The sequence below is a fragment of the Meleagris gallopavo genome, chromosome 4, assembly GCF_000146605.3.
Source record: "Meleagris gallopavo isolate NT-WF06-2002-E0010 breed Aviagen turkey brand Nicholas breeding stock chromosome 4, Turkey_5.1, whole genome shotgun sequence".
Taxonomy (NCBI): Eukaryota; Metazoa; Chordata; class Aves; order Galliformes; family Phasianidae; genus Meleagris; species Meleagris gallopavo.
In genome coordinates, this window is record NC_015014.2 from 47788312 (window position 1) to 47799936 (window position 11625).

The window sequence follows — 11625 nt, forward strand, 5'->3', positions numbered from 1 at the left end:
GCGAGCGCTGGGGCGCGGTGCTGCCGCTGTGCTTTCCGGGCGGTGTCGCGTTGTGTGCCTGTCATTGTCTGCCTCCGGCAGAGCTGCTTGCGTGACCGCGGGGAGCGCGGCGTGCCCCGTGCCTCGCTGCGCTGCCGGGCACCGCGCTTCTGTCCTGGGGTTCAGTGGGAACGCCTCCCTTATGGGCAGCATCTGTGTGTGCGCCGATCGTCGGAAATAACCGCTTCCAGTGCGTGTGTGAAATAACAGTGCGGAGGCAGTAGCGCGTTGGGGCAGCTGATGGTTTGCTGTGGCTGCGGGTAATGACAGCGCGGTCACCGCAGTGACCCGTACCTCCTGAGGCAGGTGTGCTGCCCTTAGTCCTGGGGCTGTGTTCGAGGTTGAAGGTAAATCAGGCCACTGCATCTGGTGCAGGCCGTGAAGGGAAGGGGAAGTAGCATCTTTCTCCCTGCATCTTCCTTCCTTCCTTCTTCCAAGCAGATCACTTCTTTTTGCTTGATTTTATGTGTGCGCGCCCCAGCAAGAGTGTGAAGAATAAATATTGGAAATAGGATGTTCCCTTAATCTTTTCTGTTTCAACCATCCTGTGTGCTTTTCTCCTCTATGCTTCTCAGGGAGATCCTGCTTTTGTTTGTAGGAGCTTTCTTCTTACTTCCTAAGCAGAGTGAGCTGGCCAAGAGAGCAGAAGAATTTAGCCTTCTGAGGAACAGTGAAGATGTATGCCTCCGGGGGAACCTTAGAAATGTGCTTACAAACAGAGTGGCTGTGGTACTGTACCCACAGTAATTAGAAGATGCATACAGTGAGACTGGCAAAGCATCCACTTACTGCTGAATTTCAGTCCATTTCCAGTTCTTCTTTTCAAGTCAATTGTTTTTCCACTGAGATCTTAGAATAAGCTTTCCCAGTTTATTTGTGTTTGCTTTAGGGTGGCAAAACTACAGCAGTTTAAGGATTATTAAGTGGCCAAATGTGATCCCTAAAAGCAAGTGTTTTTCTAAGAAGTACGGGTGCAGTGAAAGGAAAAAAAAAATACTGCTTATTGGAATATTGTTCATGGTTGGATGACTGTAAGACAGCTGAATACAGGGATTAATAGGTTCTCCAAAATACCTTTGTTTGGTCTGTAAATATGTATGGCATTTCTTTTAAGAAACATAACCTTTGGAAGATGGTGTGTTGGCTTTTCATCATAGCATTACTATGTTGTTCTGTGCATTAATGTATGTTCCATTACTCAAGGAAAGGTCATGTAAAAATGATGATTGTCATTTAAAATCTGTGCTTCTGATCTGAGATTAATGTGAACCTTACTAGTTTATTTTGTTTCTGTTAAGTTCATTCACAATGTCAGTGGATCTTTTAGTTTCTTTTTTCCTCCTTTTCCAGACTTGGTGAACTTGGACTGTGTTGCTGGTGTTTGTAAACAGTGCTGCATAGGGAAATGTTACTATTTCTTAAGAGACTCCAGTGTTCTACAGTGTGAGTGTCATTCTTGGCTCTTGAAAGTGACTTAAAGTAGCCATACAGTCCTAGTTGTGGCCCTGGCAGGAGTCTGTTAGATAAGCATTGTTCAGAGTAGTGATAAGACTGTCTTCTGAGACCTACCCCAAAGCCTTACCTGCAGCAAATAGGAAGTGCTTGGTTAATGACAGAATGCTGTGCGTTCTGTGTAACTCTGCTAATACTGCAATCACAAAGAGCAGTTTTCATAAGTGCTGTTACAGCACAAGCCGTTCCTTAGAATAGCCAAAGACTTGAGGGGATGAGATAGACAAGCTAATATTACTTCCTTTATTCTAGAATTTCTTTGTTGTATGTTTTGGGTTAAAACCTCATTTTCCTCTTCTATCGCTGCAGCAAGTAATTTCTGCCTCAGAGACGTTTTCCGTGGATCATGAGTTACCTTATCAGTCTGGACTGCCTTGACATCTTCTCAGAACTGAGCTCACTCTGGCATAAAGAGATAGTAATACTGCTATTAGAAAAAATTGCCTGCTGAGCTCAGATGAAAGGAACTCAGACCTGTCAGAATAATGCACTTGTGTCATTCCCAGTCACAGAAGATATAATGCTACAGTCTGTACATTACTACAAAATAAAAATGACAGGCATTTTAACATCTGTAAGACAACATGTAATTTGCATAGAGAACAGAATTTGGTTAAAACACAGCTAATATTTTGATGGTATGCTTCCAGACCTCTGCAGGATCTTGTGCTCTTTGTGGCTGATGAACAGGCATGCTTACAGTCTTTTCTGTAATAAATTTTGTTTCTAGTGTCCCCTCTTGTAAAGAAAACCTGCGATTCACAATAGGCAGTGCTGCAGTTGTGCAGTATTGATTTGTGTACCAATGAAGTCTTGCTCAAGACCTAGAAGGTCTGGTCCTCCTAAACAAATTGTAGAGATTTCCTAAATTGTTTTTCACTACCAGTAACCTTAACTCAGAATCTTAGCTGGTCTTCAGGTGTTCGGCACTACAGAAATAACGTCTGTGTCTTGTATTCTGCAGCTGCAAAACACATGGGGAAATATTTGAAAGTACTTAGAGCCATGCAGTTAATATATGCATCTGTTAAATAATATGAAATGGAATAATTCAGAGCCATATATATATTAATATATATGTATACTCTGGGAGAGTGGGGTTGGTATTGACAGTTTTTATTAGGTGTCTATAAGCTTCTGAAAATATGAATGTTGCTCCAAAAGTAATGCCTCCTATTTTTTTATGTTGGCCCACAGTATCAGAGGAAAGTGGTGGTGGTGTGGCAGTACAGGTTGAACCTTTCTGCCAGTATTTCATTACATTTTGTTGATGTGGGACAGATGGCAGCAGAGGAGCAGTCTGACAAAATAGCATCATATATGGAAGTGCATATGAAGCAACAATGTGTCACTGAATTCTTCCACATGGAGAAAATAGTGCCCACTGACATTCATTGACACTTGCTGAATGCTTACGGAGACCAGACGTTGTATGTGAGCTCAGTGAGGTGGAGGGTGGTGCATTGAAGCAGTGACATGAAAGACAGCCTGGACGTCCATGCACAGCCGTCACACCACAAAATGAAGAGCATTTCAATCAGCTTATCTGCTTGAATCAGTGGGTTACCACCAGGGAGCTGCGTATGGAGCTGAGTATCAGAAATCAGAAATCAGAAATGATGATGGTAGTGTTGAAATACTGCAAGTTTGCATGAGGTGGGTCCTGTGAGTACTCACACAGGAACGGAGAGAACACTGTATGCAAATTTGTTAGCATCTGTTGAACCAATATAGGGCTAAAAGTGACAGTTTCCTGGATCTCATCATTACTGGTGATGAGACATGATGTCACCTCTAGGAGCAAAGTCAAAATGGCACTCTGTGGAGAGATGGCGTGAATTCTCCATCAAAGAAAATGTTCAAAACACAACCCTTATTGGATAAAGTTATGTATTCTTTTAGGATAGGAAAGGATCTAGATTTCTTGGAACCCAGACAAAACATCTGATTGCTACATCATGCTGCTGACTAAGCTGAAGGCTTGAACTTACAGAGAAGGCAGGAGGCCAGAGAAGAAGACAACCTTTCTCTTGCAAAACTAAAAAATACCAGGCCCTATGCCAGTTTGAAGACCGTGGAGCATACTGCAAGTTTGGCTGGACTGTCCTACCACACCTACTATATTGTCCAGTTTAATGCCTCCTGACTTCTATCTTTTGGGGCCAATGAAAGATGGAATGTGGGTAACATTTTTGTAGCAATTATGCTATCATAGCAATGGTGGAAACAGTGGATCTCCTCCACTGGCGCAAAGCACAGTGTGCAGGTTCTTGTTTATTACTGGTGAAAATGCATAGCTAAGGGTGGTGACTGTGTTGAAAAATAATGTTTTGTAGCAAAGAATTTGCTCTGTCAAATAGTGTTAATGCGCTCTTTGTATCTGTTGTAGTTTCCATGGAAATAAATAGGCGGCATTACTTTCAGAGCAACCTACGTAGAGTCATTAATGCTTTCCTTTGTGCATTGATGGATTTCAGTGAACTATCTTGGATGGCAAAGAAAATACAGAAATTTTTGAGGTGCTGTTATGCTGTCTGCCAACAACATTAATAGCCATTTCATATTAGGAAAGGCAAATGCCCATGAGAGCTAGGTGAAGCTGAACTTGTGTAAGATGTGATGACTTATGTATGAAAAGGACAATTATTTTGAATTTAGGTAGTAATCATCAGATCATTTTCAGTAGTCTGTCCATTCTTGTGATACCTAATATATCTTCAGATGTTTCTACTTCTGGACTATGTGATTGTCTAGCATTTTAACAGACCTAATGTTCGTTATTGGTACTTTTTCCTGACAAGTGTGTTTTGAGATTCCCAGTGGGCCAGAGTGGAAAATTTAGGTCCAGTTGCAGTGCCGACTTGGCAGCCTCAGCAGCAGTAGGTCAGAGCAGCTGATTGCAGTTGCAGTTCCCTTCTGTTCTTTGACTCCTCAGAGGTGCAGAGGTCAGGTTCTCAGTGCTAGTTCTCTTATCAAAGTTTTATTGTGGCACTGTGACACACTTTTTCAGTCTCACTGGCTGTCTTTGAACTGTGCTGTGTTCTTTGGAAATGTGAGCTAGAGTACTTGGCTACAGAATCAAGCTTTCAAAGCTTTAGAATGTCATACTTTGAGAATAAAATAATGTTATTAATCATTAAGTAAAGTGTATTAAAATAGTTCTTTTGATTTCAGTGAGTTGGTCATTTATTTTTCTTTCCCTTTCTTTCCATGGCACAATCTGTCTGTGTTTAACCTTCCATCTATTTCTATATTGATGTGAAGGAAAAATTGGAAGTACAAACTTTTTTTGTACAGAGTTTAGAATTTATTGTTGTTTTAACTGCTAATTTAGAGACTTTACTACCGAATGTGGTTTAGAAAGAGGCCCTGCAAATATGATGCAACAGAACGTAGTTGCCTATTCTGAAGTTTCGTTGGAAGCAAAACATGGTCCTTAATGGATTCTCTTATTGGAGAAAGCTCAAGTTGATTGTTCGGCTTTTTTGTTATTTCAGTGGTTATTTATTTGGGTTTTGTTCTGGTTGAAGTTGTTATCTTTTACTGGAGAAACTTAAAATATTTATTCCTTACAAAGTACACTTTTTACAATGAACTTATTCCAGGTGTTGCTTATACCCTGACAAGGACAGCCATGTCTCCATATTCTCAGATTTCCCAGCAACTGTCTCCAGTTTTTTCTTGCCTTTTCCCGCTGTCATGTGTATTTTACTTCAGTTCCTTGAAAGGAAATCCTCAATCAAAATCTGTTATTTAACTTTGAATGAAATTTATAGCTTTGTGTTTATTCATCAGTAGCTTCCACATTCTGCGTTTTGCTAGCAAAAAAACTTTGGAGTTTTTTTTAGTTTATGCAGTAGTTTTACAAACAAATTTTTATTGGAGTAATAATTACTTTCCTCTGATATTGAAGCACATCTTTATTGGTTTTGATGCTTTTGGGTCATAAATTTAAATTTAAAAAAATCAAAATGTATTATCTGAATATGAAATAGAAATTAGTTTTAAACCATGCCATTCCTGCATAATAAATCAGAGTGGTGACATACTGGAACAGGCAAAGAGTTGTGGATGCCCCATCCCTGGAGCCATCCAGGCCAGGCTGGATGTGGCTCTGGGCAGCCTGGTCTGGTGGTTGGTGACCCTGCATACAGCAGGGGGGTTGAAACTAGATGATCATTGTGGACTTTTTCAACCCAGGCCATTCTATGATTCTGTGATATGATTCTATGACTTGTTGGTATTTCCAGTTATTCTTTTAATAGTGCTGACTTGCAAATTTTTTCAAGTCAGATGCTTTTCTGTCAGTGGGGGCACATGAGAACTTGTGTCGTAGAATCTGTCTGATAGTTCTCTGGTTAAATAACAGTAGTGTTACAAACTATTGACAAAGAGGATGAGGAGCCTTGTGGTGTTATTTGCTCTTTCTCAATGCCAGGTTTTACATAAAGCAGCGTCACGTTTCCTGTTTGAAGTGTGATAATTGCTACTTTGTTTTTGATCACTGTAATTCTTCAAAATTATTACTGTGTATTATTACCTTAGTATTTGTTGTGTCCTTAGATAAGAGCCTGTTTAGAGTGATGGTGCCTTTAATTTTAACCCTGGGACAGTACTTCTCTGAACCCTTAGCGCGATGAACAAACAGTGAACAAGTTCAGTCGGTGTCGGTGTTGACATCTGTAATGCAGCAATAATTGTGTATGTTTTTGAAAGGAGATTAGAACAATTGCTTCATCTTAGGTTCTTACTCATAATCTTCATGGTATTTTTTACATTATCAGATATTTGTCACAGCTTTGATACTTTGATGCTTTGATTCTGACTATGTGTCTCGTAATCTTTATCTTTCCTGTCTGGATTCCTGTCTGGTTTTTCTATACCTTCTTCACTATCAACTTTCTGAATATTTGGATCAGTGTTGTTATGCCATCTTGGAACCTTTTGATGAATTACAGAAGAGCAGCCATCTTTAATTTTTGCTGGTTTGTTAACTGCATCTTTGAAAACGACCTTTGCTAAAATCGTAGCTGCTTTCACCAAGAGTTGATCTGGTGGATGTGCTTCCCTTTGTTCTTGTGGTTACTTTCAGGCAACACTTTGAGATGGGCATCTGCGTATTTGATTAGTAGGCTGAGTTCATCATGCAAACTGGTTTGGTGCCAGTGGGTTCTTGCTCTCTTCAAGGAAGAAATAAAGCACTTAGTGGCTTCCTTTTGACAAAGCAGTCAGCTTTTATGAAACCTGCTGCATTGAGGCTTAGGCAGCAGCTGAGCTCTAACCCATAAATTCTGTTTTAAAATTTCATAGAAGTGTAGCTCTTAAAAGTCTGGTATGATTTATTGCAGTTAGACTCAAGTTTGTGAGTGTAGTTTGATCAATGTCCTACTTTGTATTTTAGTGCTTGACATTATCTGGGGCCAATTGAATGCCATCAACTTGTTGCCAAATTCTGTATTTACCTAATATAAATAAAACATATGGAAGATACGCAGTTCATATTTGAAAGAATGGTTGTGATTAAGTAGATCTTTTTATGACTTAATATGTTTGTACTACATGAGTGTGGATGAGATGGGGAAGAAATTAGAAATACCCATCATTTTCTGAAAATGCAGAATACAAACCAACTATGGGAATGCAACAAATACGTGGTTGCAGTTAAAATGGCTGCATAATGTAGAGAAATGCCCATTCTTTCACAAAGTGATAGTCACAGAGACACAATATCTTGAGAAATTAGTGAAAAATTTCACCTACAAAACATAATGTATGGACTTGGGGGGAGGAGGGGGGAAGGGGAAAATGGAGTCCTAGGCTTGCCTGCATAGCATGCAGACTGAGTGTCCCTGAAGACATTTGGTGCACAGAGAGCACAAAAATGGTGCCTGGGGTGTTGTTTGCTGTACAGATGTGCAGCAAGTCTTTGACTTCGGGCAGCTCTGAAAAGGAGCAGCTTCCTGGCAAGAAAAGCTTGCTGCATTTTTGATCTGGTACAAGGCATCTCTTGCTAACTCAGGCAAACAGCAGCTGCACAGGGGCTGAGACCTGCGTGTGCTAACACTTGATTCAAGTTCTTAGGCAGACAGTGAGAGCAAGAGGTGATGATAGCATTCCAAGGGGTGATGCATTGTAAAGAGATGACAGTGTGGGAGAGTAGGATGAAGCGGACTTTTGTCAAATTCTGAATTAGAATTTCAACACTTTTATTTTCTCTTTACATACTTTCTGATAATCATATATGAAAGTAGACCATTTCAAAGAGAATTGTGTTTCTCATTGCTTGGGAAACATTTAAATTAAGGATAGTTACCATTTTAGTCAACATAATAACTTCAGTAATGTAGTTAAGAACTCTTAGATTTTTATACATATACATATACATTTTCTTATATATTTATATATGTATATACGCACACATTTATAGACACAAATGAGGAAAACAAACTGTACTTTCTTGATAACTTAGTTTTGTGTGGCAGCGTAGTCTCTGTATTCTGGTCAGCGTATTTCAGAGCTCAGGCAGAGACACGAAGGAGATGAGTAACCATTAAGCTTTCAGGGCAATCTAATATGCTTTTACTGAAGCTGCAGGCTGCAGCTATGAGGCTCAGCACTTATTCCCAGAGATTCCTTTTTAAGTTCAGATTGAGAAATGTAAATTCAAAGTAATAGAAAGGAAGGTAGTGAATGTTTATGATGCTCCTGAGCTTCTTTTTGCTGGCTTTTTATTTGAAGAATAAATAAATGCCTTAATACTGGTGGTGTTTAAATGTCTATAGTTCCTTGATGTTTTAAACAAACATATTACATTTAGTGCTTGCTAACATTTGTGTTACCTCTGTCACTGTCAGGACTGCAGGTTTACACTTGCAAAAACTTTAAAACTAGCACTGTAAAAATAGAGTAGTACATTCTGCAAATGTGTGAACTCTTTCCTTGTTTCCTGAGCTTAGTCAAGCTGGAGTGCTACTTCTAAGAGAGTAGTTTCCAACTTTTTCACCAGTGTTCTCTCTCAGTAGCTGTTTTTCCACATTCATTCCTTCATGGAGCAACTGGGAATTGTTGTGTTCCTGGGACGAAGGTGTGCTTGCTGTGTGCTGGACCCAGATAGGAGTATAACCTGTGACTCAGTGTGCGCTTGTGATGACTGAAAAGTTCATGTTCTTAAAGTTGTGCCTGTGTCAAGTTGTGTTGCAGATGTACGTGTTTATGGAGTCGTGTGCTGCTGTCCTGCGCAGCTGGTTGGTTGTGTGACAGGGGTAGGGATTGCCTTTCTAAGGGTCGTTAATGACAGGAGAAGGCAATGGCTTGTAGTCTGCTTTTGTGAGGTTCCTTCAGGCAAAGAGAGGTGTACAGGTCCCTCGAGTAGGCCAGATCTGTTAGGCTTGCCCTGAAGGGCATTCTCAAGATGTTTACTGAACCGTGACTGCAATTGTTGGATGTGTGCCTTTCACTGGAGAGCTGGAAGGAAGGAAGTTAATTCCAGTGAGGGAACACAGTAGTGGGGATTTCCTGTGTAATAATATCAGGAACTTGAGGTCCCTGATACTTGTGGGAAAGTCTGGAGCATGAAAGATTTACCTGGGTGGAAGAGGATCAGATTTGGGAACACTTAACAGGAAATGCAGCAGTGCCCAGACTCTGTTCGGATGTTCAGGTGTATCCATGGGTGCTGAGGGAGCTGGCTGATTGCACCAATATGCCTCCCTCAGTTATCTATGAGACATTGTGCTGGTCTGGAGTGGTTCCTGAGGACTGGAAGAATATAATTTCTTTAACTGTAGGGTAAGCAGTGTTGGTTTTTTGCCTTTGTATGTGTTGTGACGATGAATTTTCTCTGAGTGTTACTCAGAACAGATGATATGTGCAAATAAGTAGAACTGGTGAGTCACTTTGATTTAAGATAGCTGTACTAGGCATCTACTTTTTGTGTTTAATTTCATTTTTCAGACATACTCTTAGTGAACTGTTTTTCTGCCATTGAAACTAACGGTAAAACTTTTCCAAGCTTTTGGTAGGAAGTTTACTTCTGTATCCTTACGGAAACTCTAATTGTCGCACTACCATAGTTGTGAAACAGTTCAGTTTAAAAGAGGCGCATAGGGGAAATGGTGCTATGTGTTTATTGGGCGGAAAGCAGGAAAACATATCAAGAAGAATTGAATGAGTTGCATGAATGCTCACTGCAACAAACAGTGTTAACATTTTACATGCAAAATTGGAAACTAATCTGTTGAATGGTCTGTATGCAGTGTGGAGATCATCTGAGTTAATGATACTCATCATTAACAGATAACTACTTTTTCGTCACTGATACTATAGTACAGTACTGAACTTCTTGTTCTTATCATATGTTAGTGTTCATTTATTTGTTTTAGTGTCTTCCTTTTAAAACATTTGTTTGCTCCAACATTGGGGGCACTTCAGGAGAAGTGAAAGAGGTTGTCAGCCACAGACCGTAGTTCATTTCATCTTTCCATGAAGCTATAAGCTATTTGAGTGCACTCATTAATTCAGTAGATTATTGTTCATTATTGTAGCTTTACAAAGCTTCTTGACCATCTTGTTTTATCTTCATATCTAATCACCAATGTGCTTTAAAATGAACATTACCTGTTACTGTAAGAAACACAAGTAAATTGAGTTCACATTCAGAATAGATGTGGATCTTTTTGTCATGCAGTGCTCTAAATCTTGTATGTGTGTGTATGTGTACATTTACTTACTTATATTTAATTTTTTTTTTTAACAGGCTATGAGAAGACAGATGATGTTTCAGAGAAAACTTCTCTGGCTGATCAAGAAGAATTGAGAACTATCTTCATTAATCAGCCCCAGTTAACCAAGTTCTGTAATAATCATGTCAGGTATTAAATTATATTTCTGTTAATACATATGAGCTTCGTAAGGTTGCATACTGTTTAGCAAAATCAAAGAAAACATTCTGTTTATTCTACCTCCTTAGATCACTAGTCTGACTGCAAAGGGAGGAATGAAGAGAAATAACCAGAATAGCAAAACTGTTTCATATGCAAAGCTGACCTTCAGAATTTTTAAATTCTGGGTAGGAAGGCTCTTAATGGAACTTCTGCAGCTTTTACATATCTCTAGAATATGGATTTATTCTTCTGATTAGTTCAGTTTATCTTTTGGTTTTGAGCATATCTCTGGATAGCTGGATCGAGGTAGATGTAGTGAAAGTTTCACTAAGATAATTACACTAGGATTAAGTGTATTTTCTTATTCCATCCCTCAGAATTTCACTTAATAACCAATACTGATCAGGAGTTGTTTGTTTTGTTTTCTTTTAAAGGTAAACTTTCCACTTGATTAAGGATATTGTTTTTCTTTTAATGAATATAGAATCATAGAATGCTTTGAGTTGAAAGGGACCTTTAAAGATCGTCTAATGCAACTCCCCTGCAATGATCAGAGACACCACAGCTAGATCAGGTTGCCAATGGACTGATGCCTGGGGATGGGGCATCAACCATGTCTTTGATCAGTCTGTTCCAGTGCCTCACCAGCCTCATTGTAAAAGGTGTTTTCCTTGTATCCAGCCTAAATCTACCCTCCTTAAGGTTGAAAACATTTCCCTGTGTTCTCTCACCACAGACTCTTTAGCAGAGTCTGTTGCCTTCTTTCCTGCAGTATACCTTTAGTTTAGATATTAAAAGACCACATTGGAAAATTGTACATTATTGAAACTGTAGGAAAATTGTACATTATTGAATATTTAGTTTTATTAGCTTCTTAAACACGCCGTTTAAATATTGTCAAGCCTGTAAGGTTTTTTTAGTCTTCAGTATGCACTGAATCACAAAAATTTATGCATGAAACAGATGCTCCACAACTCTTCAGTTTTGATGAAGCACCCTTCTCATTATGCTAGCTCGACTGATAGTGCTTTCCCCAAGAATTTTTCTGCACATGAGTCTTGGTGCAGAATTGATCACCAAGTGTATGCCATAGCTTGCTGGATAGAGTATTGTTCTGGGGTGTAAGATCTGTGAACTTATGTCCTGTCCTAATTCCTCAGGGCAACCAATTCCCTGCTTCCTGCTCTTTTTT

At 39.5% G+C, this 11625-nt stretch overlaps 1 protein-coding gene across 1 annotated transcript in view; it reads left to right on the forward strand.

The window, feature by feature from the left end:
* ATP8A1 (ATPase phospholipid transporting 8A1) overlaps positions 1–11625 on the forward strand; it is a 95231-nt gene that overhangs the window by 1254 nt on the left and 82352 nt on the right. Inside the window, exon 2 of the mRNA XM_031553281.1 lies at positions 10307–10421. Coding sequence (XP_031409141.1) covers positions 10307–10421 — 115 coding nt within the window. The remainder of the gene's footprint in view (positions 1–10306; positions 10422–11625) is intronic.